The sequence below is a fragment of the Schistocerca piceifrons genome, chromosome 6, assembly GCF_021461385.2.
Source record: "Schistocerca piceifrons isolate TAMUIC-IGC-003096 chromosome 6, iqSchPice1.1, whole genome shotgun sequence".
NCBI classification, from domain to species: Eukaryota; Metazoa; Arthropoda; class Insecta; order Orthoptera; family Acrididae; genus Schistocerca; species Schistocerca piceifrons.
Genome location: NC_060143.1, coordinates 399880696 through 399896230, shown reverse-complemented (window position 1 = coordinate 399896230; position 15535 = coordinate 399880696). Strand labels below are relative to the sequence as shown.

The 15535-nt window shown below is 43.1% G+C and overlaps 1 protein-coding gene across 1 annotated transcript in view; it reads left to right on the top strand.

The window, feature by feature from the left end:
- The window catches only part of LOC124803345 (tetraspanin-5), a 310102-nt gene that overhangs the window by 252124 nt on the left and 42443 nt on the right, over positions 1–15535 (top strand). Inside the window, exons 7-8 of the mRNA XM_047264531.1 lie at positions 3292–3420; positions 12058–12108. Of these exons, the coding sequence (XP_047120487.1) occupies positions 3292–3420; positions 12058–12108 (180 nt within the window). The remainder of the gene's footprint in view (positions 1–3291; positions 3421–12057; positions 12109–15535) is intronic.

Sequence of the window (15535 nt, the reverse complement as noted above, 5' to 3'; positions counted from 1 at the left end):
CGGGTCTCCCGCATCGTTTCCCTACGCTCTGTGAAGGAGTTTGGGACTTCATCGTCATCGATAAATTACATAGAGGTAAAGACTGTGGATTCTACTGAACACTTAGATATTACAATTACAAATAACTGAAATTCGAATTAAATTCTAATGAGCTCATAGATAACGATGTGGGGAAAGCGAACCAAAGACTGAGATTTGTTGACAGAACACTTGGAAAATGCAACAGGTCTACTAAAGACACTGTCTAGACTAAACTTATCTGTCCTCTTCTGGAGTATTAGAGTGCGGTGTGGGATTTGCATCAGATAGTATTGACGGAGGACACCGAAAAAGTTCAAAAAGAGCAATTCGTTTTGTATTATCGCGAAATAGAGGAGAGAGTACCACGGATGTGATACGCGAATTAAGGTGGCAATCATTAAAACAGGCGTTCTTCGTTGCGGCAGGATTTCGTCATGAAATTTCAGTCACCAACTTTCTCCTTCGAAGGTGAAAATATATTGTTGGCGCCCATCTACAAAGGGAAAAATGATTTACTTCCGCCAGTAAAGCTCTTAGTACGGGTAGTGAATAGTGTTTGGGTAGCTCAGTATGAAGAGCACTTGCCCGCGAAGGGCAAAGGTCTCGAATTGGATTCTCGGTCCAGCACACAGTTTTAATCTGCCCGAAAGTTTCGTATCAGCGCACACTCCACTGGAGACTGAAAATCTCATGTTGACGGTAGACTGAAATCACTACGAAGTGTAATTGCATGAGTGGGGTAATTAAAATCAGACCCAAATTTTCTCTGATCTCTGTTCAGCAAGTGTATCATCTAGACCTGGGGGAATGGGGGAGGGAAGGGGATCGTTAAAAGCGGTCAATAATTCATTTATTATGGTTGTCATCCTAACCTATCCTTTACCCATACTATAGGTGGAGTCGCGAACGATGGAGGTCGAGTTTAGGCTTGTTCTGCGCACCTACGTCGCGGATGCTCCGACAGCTAATGAGCGTTCAGTATGTTCTGAGCGCCCTGCTGTGAATGCCGTAGCTAATGCGACCGTTAAACGTGATCGTAGCGAGCTGTTTAGTGAATTTCGATTCCATTTGTTGCGAGTTGTTATCGCTGATTATGGTGGTAAGTGATAAATTCTGCACAAGTAATGGAGAGACATAATTTATAGGATATACGCTCTCTTCATGCAGAAAGCACCTGTATGCCTGTACCGCAACTGTCGCTTGGAATCGTCACCAATGCAATTCCCGTCCGTGCCTCGACATGCGAGAACTGCCATCGTTCGTGGATCGCACTATGACTCACAGGAACTATCTACTCGAATTTCGCTACAAGCTAAACTACATCTAATGCATTCGCTACAAGCTAAACTACATCTAATGCCTTGCGGGTGCCCTAGAGGGGAAAGTCTTTTTTTAGCGGTAGAAGGAAAATGCTTATGTGCCTCCAGGGGTATGCTTATTTGGTGTTTCTTACGATGACATAGAAGGGCGTGTTAGAAGGTAATGCCTCCGAAATTTTTATGTGAAAAGTAATAAAGCTTTTTAAATAAAAAAAACCGTTATTAACATTCTACATTTTTATTGTTCAAGTCAACACATTTATTTCTCAACGTAATCACACTGGTGGCGGACACATTTCTCCCAACGAGAGTCCAGGTTGTTGGTTTCGTCTCTGTAGAATGTTTGATTTCGCTGACGGAGCGAAAAGCTCACACCTCTGTGCACCGCTTTATCACCACCAAAGTGAATGCCTCCAAGGTGTTCTTTAAGTTCTGGGAACAGATGAAAATTGGACGGGGAAATGTTGGGACTGTATGAAAGATGAGCGATGGCAGTGAATCTAAGACGAAGGACTGCTGTAGATGTCACAGCAGTCGTGTGTGATGTGACATTGTCATGCAGGAGGAGACGGTGCTCAACGCGTGGAGAAACTTTGCGAATTCTAAACTTGATTACTGCAAGCTGTTTCTCACGCACCGACATAACTATAAGTTTAAACAGGATGGTTGTGGGACCCCGGTTGTTCAATATAAAATGCAGATCGCAACACCTTCAGTCGTTTAAATTTCCAGTTTTATTTTGGCTTTTAGCGTTACACTACGCCATCTTCAGGCCATCTGACCGACTTGTAGGAGGAATCCCACCTGTTGTACAATCGAAATAGGGGTCAGCATACAGTCACGGGATCCACAGACTTCTTTTAAGACAGCGATTGCTTCGGTCATCATTGCAAAATGGTTAAAATGGCGCTGAGCACTATGGGACTTAACATCTATGGTCATCAGTCCCCTAGAACTTAGAACTACTTAAACCTAACTAACTTAAGGACATCACACAACACCCAGTCATCACGAGGCAGAGAAAATCCCTGACCCCGCCGGGAATCGAACCCGGGAACCCGGGCGCGGGAAGGGAGAACGCTACCGCACGACCACGAGCTGCGGACAGGTCATCATTGCAACTGCAAATTTAGACGACTGAAGGCTTGTGATTTTACATTTTAGTTACGTTGCAGAATGGTATGTTACACGCTAAAATTCGAAGATCTCTGGTAACAGTGGGCTAAAAATGTGTAGATATGAAGATTAAAGGTACAGAATGTTAACGACATTTGTTTTGTTTAAAAAGCTTTAGAAGTTTTCATATAGAAATTCAGAGGCAATAATTTTCAACGTGCGCTCGCACATAGGCAGAGATGGCGACAGAAAGGGAATCTGGCCACCCTATACTACTAACATGCAAAATCCAGATTAACAGACGGACCACGTGTAGATGTGGGAAAAGAGCAAAGAAAATAAGAAAAGATAAGTAGGAAGGGACAATGCTTCGGGAAGACGTTGTATACAAAGGTTCCCATGGCCGGAAAATGCAACGCCATTAAAAGAGCAGAAAACGTTGATAGTGAGTAACCACATTGATTTTAAGTTTTTACAAAAAAGTTATAACTTTTTTAGTACTGTTCGTTTTATTACTTCCCAGAATTATCGTCTTTAAAACTGATACACTTTTGTATGCTGTAGAACCAATCTTGGAAATGTTTCTCCTGCTCAAATGTTGGCATTTCGAAATCGTGGACAGGAAAGGATTCAACAGCATTTGGGAAATGACCGCTCACGCATTTTTTGTTTTCCGAAAGCGAGCAAAAGGATGGTAATTGATGCACATGCAATGATACATTAATTCAAGTGGACGCTGAATGTCTTCCGTTGCCGGGCTGCTAATCTGAGGCGTTCCAGCGGTTGTTGTCCAGCGTCCGTGCTGCCCTGAGTGTGTGGGCCGTGTGTGTTGCAGCTGCAGTGCTGCGGCATCGAGGGCCCCAAGGACTGGGACCGCAACAACTACTTCAACTGCTCCTCGCGCGAGGTCGGCAGCAGGGAGGCGTGCGGCGTGCCTTTCTCCTGCTGCAAGCGGAAACCCAACGTAAGTACCCACCCACCCAGTGGACGCTCAGCTCATTCACCTTTTGGCGGTTTAAAGATATATTATGATCGTTGTTCGCACAGCTGAATAGTCCGGAGAACCTAGCTAAACGGGAATAAACGTCTCTCCTAACCCTTCGTAAACTTAAATTATACTTTCATGCTTTTGGTGGTAATCTCGAATTATTTATTGGAATTTGTTCTGTCTAAAATAGTGCCACGGCAGGATTAGCAGCAGCACAGGGGGAAGAGTGGAAGTGACTGTGGGTTGTGGAGGCCTACATGTTTCTTATGAGACTCCACAATTTCTTAACAACAGAATCACAAGACAAATCTTCCATTAGGGACAGTGACCGAATACCGACTACAACGGGAACATGAAATGTTGTCATTCAAAAGTAATCACCACACACGCTAACACATTTATCCCACTGTGAGGCGAGACGATCAATTCCTTTTTCGTAGGACACCGTTGACCGCTGATGGATACACAACAGCACTCACCCTGAAATCGACGTCCACGCCTGTCTTTCTTCAGGTCGCCAAAAATCTGAAAATCACACGGTGAGCGATCAGGGCTGTGCAGAGGATGTTCATTGTTTCTTAACCAAACCGTTGAAGCGTCCAATTGGCCGTTGGGGGGACGGCGTTTTCGTGCACTAAGTGAGGTGGCACAGTGGCTAGTACACTGGACTCGCATTCGGGAGGACGACGGTTCAATCCCGTGTCCGGCCATCCTGATTTAGGTATTCCGTGATTTCCCTGAGTCACTCCAGGCAAATGCCGGGATGGTTCCTTCGAAAGGGCACGGCCGACTTCCTTTCCTAATCCGATGAGACCGATGACCCCGCTGTCTGGTCTCCTTCCCCAAAACAACCCAACCCGTTATCGTGCAGCAAAGTGATTTCGTTCGACAGCATTCCTGGGCGTTTCGACTTCCTGGCGCCTCTCAGTTTTTGCAAAGTGTCTTTGTAGTACGCCGCACTGATTACGGTTCCACGTTCGAAGAACTCAACAGGCAGAGGGCCCCTGCAGGCGAAGAAGGTTACATGGTAACAGCATTTCGAGCCCGAAGGCAAACGGCGACGCCAACAGCGGAAACATCTCACATCTCCCCAGCAACAGAAATCCAAAGCTGTTCACACATATCGGGGGTCATTATGACCTTCTCCGACTGCAATGGCGCGCTGCTCGTCGAGTTCAGCAAGCGTGGAACCACAGTTAGTGCGCTGTGCTATCGAGATACTCTGCAGAAATTGCAGACTGCCATTAAGTCAAAATGCCCAGGAACTGTGTCGCGCAGAATCATCCTGTTGCCTGACAATGTCCGCCCTCCACACTGCCAATTGGACGAAACCTACACTTCAGGGATTTGGTTGGGAGACACTGTAGCATCCTTCGTACAAAACGTGGACGTCGGTTTCTGTGTGACGTTAGGTGAGATTAGAATAGTGGGTGCAATTGTGGATCCGTCAGCAGCCGAACACTTCTACGAAACAGTAATTTATCATGTCGTCTACGACTGGGTTAAATGAGTTAGTGTTTATGGTGATTACTTTTGAATGGAATCATCCCATGGTTCTGTTGTGGCAGTGTTCGATTTTCATTCGACTGCCCCTCATACGAAACATGTGCACAGATAGTGTATTCCTAGAACCTTAGTAGATATTTTGTAAATAATATACAATGAATATAGCAAATCCTGAGACACAGCAAAGCCTATCTCAGACATACAAGAAATGAACGACATGTGTGGCTCTATACGATATTTACAGATTACATACATATTTTGTATAGCCGGTTACTTGTTCACCTAAGAATATATTCACTAGACTTAATTCTGATACAAGATGGAATTCAAAGTCGCTATTAAAATATTCGTTGGTACATCGTTTTAACTTCGATAACAACTGAGTGATCAGTTCCATTTTTTTTTTAAAGTGTTAGATTAAATGAGTCAGTGGTGCAATTGCTCGATAAGTCTTAGGATCAACTGAATCTCCAGCACTACATAATTTTCTTACTCGACAATAAATAATTTGGATTTAACAAGCAGAGTACAAGCCTCTCTCATCGAATGATACTGCACATTGAGAATAGTATCTCTGTTGGGCGTAGGCTCAATCCCGCGTCCGGCTATCCTGATTTAGGTATTCCGTGATTTCCCTAAATCGCTCCAGCCAAATGCCGGGATGGTTCCTTTGTAAGCGCACGGCTGACTGCCTTCCCTGTCCTTCCCTAATCCGATGAGACCGATGACCTCGCTGTCTGGTCCCAACTCTGTTGGTCGTAGAACTAGAACTCCGCCCGAACAGGCCATGAACGCCCAACGGTACCGACCAGCCGCTGTGTCATCCTCAGGCCACAGACGTCACTGGATGCGGATATGGAGGGGAATGTGGCGAGCACACCGCTCACCCGTTCGTATGTCAATTTGCGAGACTGGAGCCGCTACTTCTCTATCAAGTAGCTCCTTAGTTTGCCTCACAATGGCTAAGTGCATCCTGCTTGCCACCAGCGCTCTGCAGACCGGATGGTCACCCATCGTACTGCTAGCCCAGTCCGACAGCGCTTAACTTAGGTGATCTAACGAGAACCGGTGTTACCACTGCGGCAAGGCCGTTGACCCTTTTGGGTATGGCCGGCAGAAAATAGACGACTCGGAGGTTGAACATCATTAATCAGTCAGCTATTCCTAGGTTTAGCGCTTTATAAAATAAATCTTTACTTAATAAGAAAATAAGTGAACGCGTCTGTTTACATTTGCACAAGGGAAAACGCCGTAGGATGTATCCACTGAAACAGAGATTGAAATTTGTGAGATAAATCTCTAGCAGTAACAGTGAAATTTAGTTCAAACTGGACTGAACATTAATTCTATGCAAACATGAGAAAAAGCTTACACATATACATAAGAACATAGTTGCTGTTGCCTGCTTTAGATAACCAAGTGAGTGCAAAAATTAACCAAATGCATCTACATGTACATCATACTCTGCAAGCTACATAACGGTGTGGAGGATGCGTCTGGTACCACTAACTGGTCGCCCCTCCGCTGTTGCACGCGCGAATGGCGCGTGGGAAGAATGATGTCTATGTGCCTCTGTACTAGCTCTAATTTTCCGAATATTCTTGTCATGGTCATTTCGCGAGATGTATGTGGGAGGAAGTAAGACAATGTCTGACTCTTCCTGGAATGTGCCTCGTGGGCTTGCAAATCATTGGATTCGCGTAAAATAGGAATAATTTTATGCTGCGGGAGGCTCAAACGTCCTCGACACACACACTAACACTATGCAGGAGAAGAAAAAGAAACTAGAAGAATTACAACATGCACACGAACACATATAGCCGGTAAAGGTATGCTCCACCGGCCTAACACATCAATAATGAACACCGAAAATTCATACCTTAGAACTGAGTAGAAATAACGAGACGAAATGTTATTCAGATCGAATATACAGAGTTAATAATGCACAGATGTACGGATATACCTAACACGAATCAGTAAAGGACCACCTGACCGCCGGCCGATGTGGCTGAGCGGTTCTAGGCGCTACAGTCTGGAACCGCGCGACCGCTGCGGTCGCAGGTTCAAATCCTGCCTCGGGCATGGATGTGTGTGACGTCCTTAGGTTAGTTAGGTTTAAGAAGTTCTAAGTACTAGCGATCTCAGAAGTTAAGTCCCATAGTGCTCAGAGCCATTTGAACCATTTGAACCACGTGATCGAACACGTTATCTTGCAGAATAAACAAAAAAATTTCACGTTTCCGAAGTAATAAAGGAAGGAAAGAAACAAGAAACTGCTAATGTAAAACTACGATGTTGAAATAATCACAAGCACACTGTAGCCACGTCCGCTGGCGCAAGCGCCCAAAGCAAGACCACACAAAAGTATGGAAGTCACGAAAAATCAAGAGAAACACATAAACACATATAAGAAATTATATGCACTCGAATGTAGCTCAATTCGAAGCCTACTGATGATGGAGGAACTGGAGAATGTGAGCTGAAGGTTCCTTCGTTGTTCGAACACGTGGACCAAGCCGCACAAAGCCAGATCAGGAGAAAATACGAACATTTTGAAAATCGTTTATTCTGGTGAAAGAATGAACCACGTAAGAAAATTACCGCAAAGTAATTGCCAGAGGAAACAGATTCTGAGAACTGAAGCTCTGTAAAGCGTACACTATTTGGGATAGAACAAAGAACAGAACACATACTAATGGACAGAAATTACGGAATAGAAATGAAACTATCAAAACAGAAAAATTAAGAATATAAGAAACGCTAGCACGTTCACACCGGTAAATGAGGATACCAGCTGAAACCAGCCGTAGCTTCCACATTCTTAAGTTTCGGAAGAACAAGGTAACTACCTATAAAAATCGCAATGACTGCAAAACCCAGACACTCCGTAAAATAAACAAGCTATACCACATGATTATTAAGATCTGAAGCTGCAAAATAAATGCGTTAATTCTTCAGCTAGGCTGAAACTTACCCCATCTCAGTTAGTATACTCGTCTACTGCAAATAAGCTCCCACGAGCAGCCTCATTCACCAAAGTCCCAGGAACGAGTGAAGAGCAGTATAGCAAAATCGGGGTCCACACGTGTTGCGGAAGTGGTCAGAGGAAACCCTTTCCGCACCCTGCCAACTTCAGCACAGTAAAGCTTCGACCGGAAGGAACCGAACATCTTTGCCTCACTCTAAGCCTGTACAAGAGTTGGCTAAACTGTCACAGTAGCAGGCGGGAAGTTCATCTACAACCAGGCACCTTGAAAACACAATACACAATCACATGCACTCACTCTTGTCTTTCCAACAAGAAAGGGATGGGATGGAAACATAAGGATGCAATGTTAAAACAAGATAAGCAAGGGTGGGGAAGGTAGGGTTAAGACAGACACTTAATGGATCTACATACAGGGTGTTACAAAAAGGTACGGCCAAACTTTCAGGAAACATTCTTCACACACAAATAAAGAAAAGGTGTTATGTGGACATGTGTCCGGAAACGCTTAATTTCCATGTTAGAGCTCATTTTAGTTTCGTCAGTATGTACTGTACTTGCTCGATTCACCGACAGTTGGCCCAATTGAAGGAAGGTAATGTTGACTTCGGTGCTTGTGTTGACATGCGACTCATTGCTCTACAGTACTAGCATCAAGCACATCAATACGTAGCATCAACAGGTTAGTGTTCATCACGAACGTGGTTTTGCAGTCAGTGCAATGTTTACAAATGCGGAGTTGTCAGATGCTCATTTGATGTAGGGATTAGCACGGGGCAATAGCCGTGGGGCGGCACGTTTGTATCGAGACAGATTTCCAGAACGAAGGTGTCCCGACAGGAAGACATTCGAAGCAGTTGATCGGCGTCTTAGGGAGCACGGAACATTCCAGCCTATGACTCGCGACTGGGGAAGACCTAGAACGACGAGGACACCTGCAATGGACGAGGCAATTCTTCGTGCAGTTGACGATAACCATAATGTCAGCGTCAGAGAAGTTGCTGCTGTACAAGGTAACGTTGACCACGTCACTGTATGGAGAGTGCTACGGGAGAACCAGTTGTTTCCGTACCATGTACAGCGTGTGCAGGCACTATCAGCAGCTGATTGGCTTCCACGGCTACACTTCTGCGAATGGTTCATCCAACAATGTGTCAATCCTCATGTCAGTGCAAATGTTCTCTTTACGGATGAGGCTTCATTCCAACATGATCAAATTGTAAATTTTCACAATCAACATGTGTGGGCTGACGAGAATCCGCACGCAATTGTGCAATCACGTCATCAACACAGATTTTATGTGAACGTTTGGGCAGGCATTGTTGGTGATGTCTTGATTGGGCCTCATGTTCTTCCACCTACGCTCAGTGGAGCACGTTATCATGATTTCATACGGCATACTCTACCTGTGCTGCCAGAACATGTGCCTTTACAAGTACGACACAACATGTGGTTCATGCACCATGGAGCTCCTGCACATTTCAGTCGAAGTGTTCGTACGCTTCTCAACAACAGATTCGGTGACCGATGGATTGGTAGAGGCGGACCAATTCCATGGCCTCCACGCTCTCCTGACCTCAACGCTCTTGACTTTCATTTATGGGGGCATTTGAAAGCTCTTGTCTACGCAACCCCGGCACCAAATGTAGAGACTCTTCGTGCTCGTATTGTGGATGGCTGTGATACAATACGCCATTCTCCAGGGCTGCATCAGCGCATTAGGGATTCCATGCGACAGAGGGTGGATGCATGTATCCTCGCTAACGGAGGACATTTTGAACATTTCCTGTAACAAAGTGTTTGAAGTCACGCTGGTACGTTCTGTTGCTGTGTGTTTCCATTCCATGATTAATGTGATTTGAAGAGAAGTAATAAAATGAGCTCTAACATGGAAAGTAAGCGGACACATATCCACGTAACATATTTTCTTTCTTTGTGTGTGAGGAATGTTTCCTGAAAGTTTGGGCGTACCTTCTTGTAACACCCTGTATATACATGTAAAACAAACACGGTTTGAACAGACACGGACAGAAAATGTATGAAATCGTAGCTGATGAGGACGTACTCAGCTGCTGACACTTCCGCTGGGCATGGTTTACTAACTTGGTTGTAAGTATGCGATGCTAAAGACACGGAAAATGAAAAATTTAGTGCAGCATTATGAAATGGCTCATGCAGTGACCTTTGAAGGCTTACTAAATAAATGCAGAATAAATAGTACAGATTTTATGAGTAGCGAAGGTCTATACCTAAATTCATGTAACAGTAAATAAAATCCACAATGGATGGAACAAGAGTAAGAGCTCAACATTAATCATGCCAAAAACAGCAGAGTTAAGTTACACTATGCCACAGATCATAGAATGCACAAACATCGCGTTGTAGGTTTGACATGCTCGGAGCCCCTGACGGACAAAATGAAACAATTAAATGGTAGTTGTGAATCAACTCGCAAATTGCGATTATGGTTCCGCATCAGCTGTACAATATTTGAAAACAAATGAAAATTTGTTCTCGACCGGCGCTCGAGACCCGGTTTTCCTGCTTGTCGCTATCGGTCGCTTAACCAATTCGACTATCCGGGTTCGAATCCCGTCCGACATAAATTTTCATTTATTCTCAAATATTCTACAGCTGACGCCGAACATTCCTTTATACTAAGAGATCTTCCATCTCTGCTGTTCAATGCGGTCGTTCATTGGCATCCATAAAAATCAAGTCAGGGCCGAATGCACCCCTTAAACGATGCATGTAAGGAAGCAGTACAGTGTCCCAATAATGCTGACCGGTGAGTGTGCCGTATTGAAAGGAGCAACCATCACAAATCGCGTGACTTCAGTGCAATTATTGTCTTTGAATAAAATTGTCGTTTCTGCTAGTCTCATTTATGTCTTCCAGTTACCTTCTGTACTATGCTGTAGCAGTTCATTCTGTGTATGGACCATATTTCGTCGAGATATTTTACATGGCAGGTAAACTACATGAGAAAATTACTTCCGTCCTTGAGTTTTGAACACCAGTGCACTTGGATGGGCAGGCCGTTTAGATCTAGAGTTGATAACGTTTAGGGTTGTGCGGAACCAAGATGGAACCCTATTCAATAAACAATTCCCAAATATGTTTACAATATAACTATAAGTATTTGACTGAGTGGTGCCAACGGCCTTGCCATAGTGGAAAGACCGGTTCCCGCCATATGACCGAAGCTAGGCGCAGCCGAGCGTGGCTGGCACTTTGGTCACCGTCCGGGTCTGCAGAGTGCTGTGGGCAAGCGGAGTGCACTCAGCCTTTGTGAGGCCAATTCCGGAGCTGTTTCACTGAGAAGTAGTGGCACAGGTCACGAAAACTGACAACGACCGGGAGAGCGGTATGCTGGCCACATGCCCCTTCATATCCGCATCCGGTGACGCCTATCGACTGAGGATGACACCATGATCTGTTGATACTGTCAGGCTTTGAGAGGCATATTTGAACAGAGTTAAGATTGACTGATACTAATGGAGTTGCAGGTGCCTCCATTCAGTATGAACTTGCAGTTCTCTGACATCGTTTTATTATTTATTTTTATTTCTCATGTAGAATACCTCTCATTGATTTTCCCAAATTGCGTCAAATTAGTTGTGATGCAGTTGAGCTTCTGCTTGCTATTAGCAAGAACATTGTGATCATGAGAGGAGCCAGGTGATTACCGCCCCTCCCCCTTCAAAGATCAGCCTTCATCGAAGAAATAAGGCGCAGATTGTAAGGAGGTGAAGGGGACTGTCATATTGGTCGTACAGGACAGGGCGTCGCGTCGTGCTAAACATAAAGGCTTCTTCCTCGCTTTCACGCATTGGCGCCCCTACACCACGGGCATCCATTCTTGCACGATCAACCTTCTGGTTCATTCATGTGGCTTGTCGATACACCATTAAATTTAAATTTCTTTTTAGAAAACGTGTGGCTGGAATAAGAATGGATGCGTGTCAAAACTTATTTTTAAAAAGTTTTCAATTTTTATGCTGACGGGTTTATTCAGTTTTATTCGGTTTCATGTAGTGGAACGACGCACCTTTCCAGTTACTCTGAACTCTGAAACATGTTATTGTATTTCCTATTTTGATCATTTCTTGTTGTTGCAGGAAATTATCAAGAACAAACAATGCGGATATGACGTCAGGAAACCAGGTTATGTGAGTATCTGCATTGCCAAGTAGCTTGATTCTATACATAGTCTGTACAGTTCCAAACTCTAAATAACAGAAACCTATATCAGTGAAATAAAATGCCAACTGTGACTTATGCCCGTATCATAGATAGTACATGGGCAGAAAACTTTTCTTATGTAGTTTTCAACAATTTTGTACTTCACAGGTAAAAGCAGTCTGAATTTGTTTCGGCTTTATGCTTGAGTAATTTAAAACTGACCATTGTTTCATCTTTGAATGGAGAGGCGAACTTGCAAACACGACTCGTTACCGGTAGGCTGCCGCGATCAGTGCTGCGGCCGTTGTATCGGACAGGGGCAATGAAACGCTTCCTTTCTCTGGGCTTGTGGTGGGTGGAGCGTAACGAAACTCAATACTCTCATCACACTGGGATAACTAGGAACGAAACAATGTAAAGACAAATTAATTAAAGAAGAAAGGACAAAGGATAGATGATCCTCTGTCGGAGAGGTACACTGGTGGAAGTATCCTACGTAATTTTACCGTATTATTTGCGCTTGTGGTTAATAATTACGAAGGTCGTTCGATAAGTGCAGTAAAGTTCTGTGAAAGACCAGGAATTCTTACTAAAATGGTCTGGCATTCGTAATCAACTTCAAAAAGCCTTCGAAAGTCTCAAATGGATGTGAACTGCAGTTATTCATTAGCTGCTATTTCAACGGCTTAACGAGATCTGTGATATACGAAGCAGGGTAAAAAGGAAAAAAAAGGTTTTTTTTATTTTTGAAAGGTCTAAATTGAAGGTGTTGGAAAACTTTGCTGTCGAGAAACGAAGTGGATGGATATGATTTGAGCCTGGAGCCGTAAGCATCTATTTGAACGGGTACTGATGAGTTGCGTCGGAGGCAACGAGGATGAAACGATAAGCAGTCTGTCACTGGACGTCGTGATATGTAACGAAAAATTTCAAAATGAATGATTACGGGATGAATAACTATACAGGCATGTTCTTGCGTGAAAATACTTGTCACTTATCACAAGATACAATGGTGATTACTTGCATAAGACTCAACTGAGAAAAAGAACATTTGTATCATTCTTTTTTCGACCTAGAAGGTACCGTGAATATTCAAAGAATTTGCACAGCACAAATACAACGGTGATATAAGTGCTGATTTGCTGTCTATGTCTCTCCCCACCAAGAGCCGACCTAATTTCAGGTTGAAGGCTACGTGACGCAGGGAACGAATAGTTCTGCACGAAACGGGTGACACGAAAACTTATGTAAGGTGGATTTTATCGTACTGGGACGCGATGCAGTAGTTCTGGCACACGATATAGTCGTTCTGGCTTGTGATTCGCGAACTCGGAGTTACAGAATGTCGTGTGAAAGCACCATTTATTTAATGCAACATAAACTCTTAAGTATCTCACATAACAATAATCTTAAAGCGTTTGTAGTATTAATTTATTCGAATCCCAGCGACAAAACGTATAATCAAAGAATCTACAAAGCACATAAAACTTAACTTAGGCTTACTACTTACTTTCGACCGATAATGGATGCGGGAGAACATATCAAAGTACAATCTGTCGATAAATACACGCAACATCCAGGAAATTTCACATTGATTCCAGGCTGTCAATGAATTTTGATTCTAGGACACTTCAGAGTCGACGCATAAATCAAAACTATGGACAAATACTCGTGAGAGTAAAACAGGATGATGACGGTCTAACGCTCCACCAATAACGTGATCGTCAGAGATGCAGCTCTATCTCGCATTGGACAAGGATGGAACAGGACTTCGGACGTGTTGTTTTGAAAACAACACGGTATTCATCTTAAGTGTTTTGCGGAAATCGCAAGTAACATAAATCTGGATTGAGAAATGAAGATTTTAACGCTGCCTCTTACGAATGCGAGTCTTTGTCAGACTGCATTTTCGATACAGGGGTAGACGATGGCTACTGCTACTTCTGATTTGGAGGACATCATCCTGGTAGATTTCTTGGACAGAGAGAAAACAATAGCGAACCTTAATGTGCTACGTTATTGGTTCAGTGCAGAACCTTAGATAGGCCGTAATACCCTTCATTACTAAATCGTCTGTGCGAGACGTCGACTGAAATAGGACTGGTCTTTCACGAGTATAACGCTCCAACCAACGCAGTAGCATTCGCTATGACAAAAGGGCATCATTTATTATTCTAACTGACCCTTTCCCATCTTACTCGAAAAAATTTTTTCGCATGTCCTATAACATGAAAATTTGAGTTGGTGGAAGATATAGGTAGCAGACGAAGAAGGCATCACTTCCACAACGTCGTTTTACGCAGAATTTTACAAAATCTACTTATGGGATGAAAAAAATGGGAGCTTTGTTGAGCTGTGTGCATATTCGATGGAGAGACTGTAGAAAAATAGTGTACTGTTTTCACTAGTGAAAATCATAGATCGCTTATATACAGGACGTAGCAAACAAGCCTCATACGTCAGAATATTGTCTCTGAGGAGCATACTGTGGTGCTGAATCTAAATAATAGAAGCATTCAGAGAGCAGATCAATACTGTATACTGATGATACTTAATGCAGAGTATATGTTCGTGTTGAATATTATTGTGAAAGATAGGAACTACTTTTAGGATTATTCAGTATAAAATGGAAAAAGTCGCGAGAGGTCTGTAACATTGTGGATAAATATTATATGTCCATTACATAACTTTACACTCCATGGAGCACACATAATGGAATGCACCATATCACTTCCACAGGAAATTCGAAGTAATTGAAACCTGCTTGGAAGTCCTTATGCGAGTAGATGAAACATGTTAAGATAAATAAAAAAAATCCACAACCAGGCAACTGTCATCTAAAATATATAAAAATAAAGGATAGAAATGCATTTTATCGCAACTGAAATAAGTCTCGACTCAAATAAGTTGTAAACATTCACATATTTTATTGTCATACTCATAAAATATTTTTAGATTCGCAATCTGTGTGTACTGTGTGTATTAGATTGTGTTCTGGATCCACGAAGTACCATATCGAACGGTATGCTCGATTTTAAGCTCATCATCGATTTATAGAGAGGAGAGAGGCGAAGTAAGGTAGGTGATATGCAGCTGGGTGAAATATCAGGCGATTCTGTAATAATTGATTTTCAAATTCTCTATTTTGGTGAAACAATGGTCGTGTTTTAAATAAATTCGATGGAGAAAAAGAAAACAGATTTATTATTATATTTATGTGCAGGGTGGTCATAAATTATTGACTTGATTACATATTACGGTAACTATAATGCAGAAAGGGATACAGAGACAAGTTTTATGTTACGCCATAAACTGAAAACGTTTTCAGTGCGAGTTATTAGTCTGTAAAAACTTTCTAGGGAGCCCTGATAACATTGCATTTACGTATTGATTCAACGTTTTGTGGATTACGTC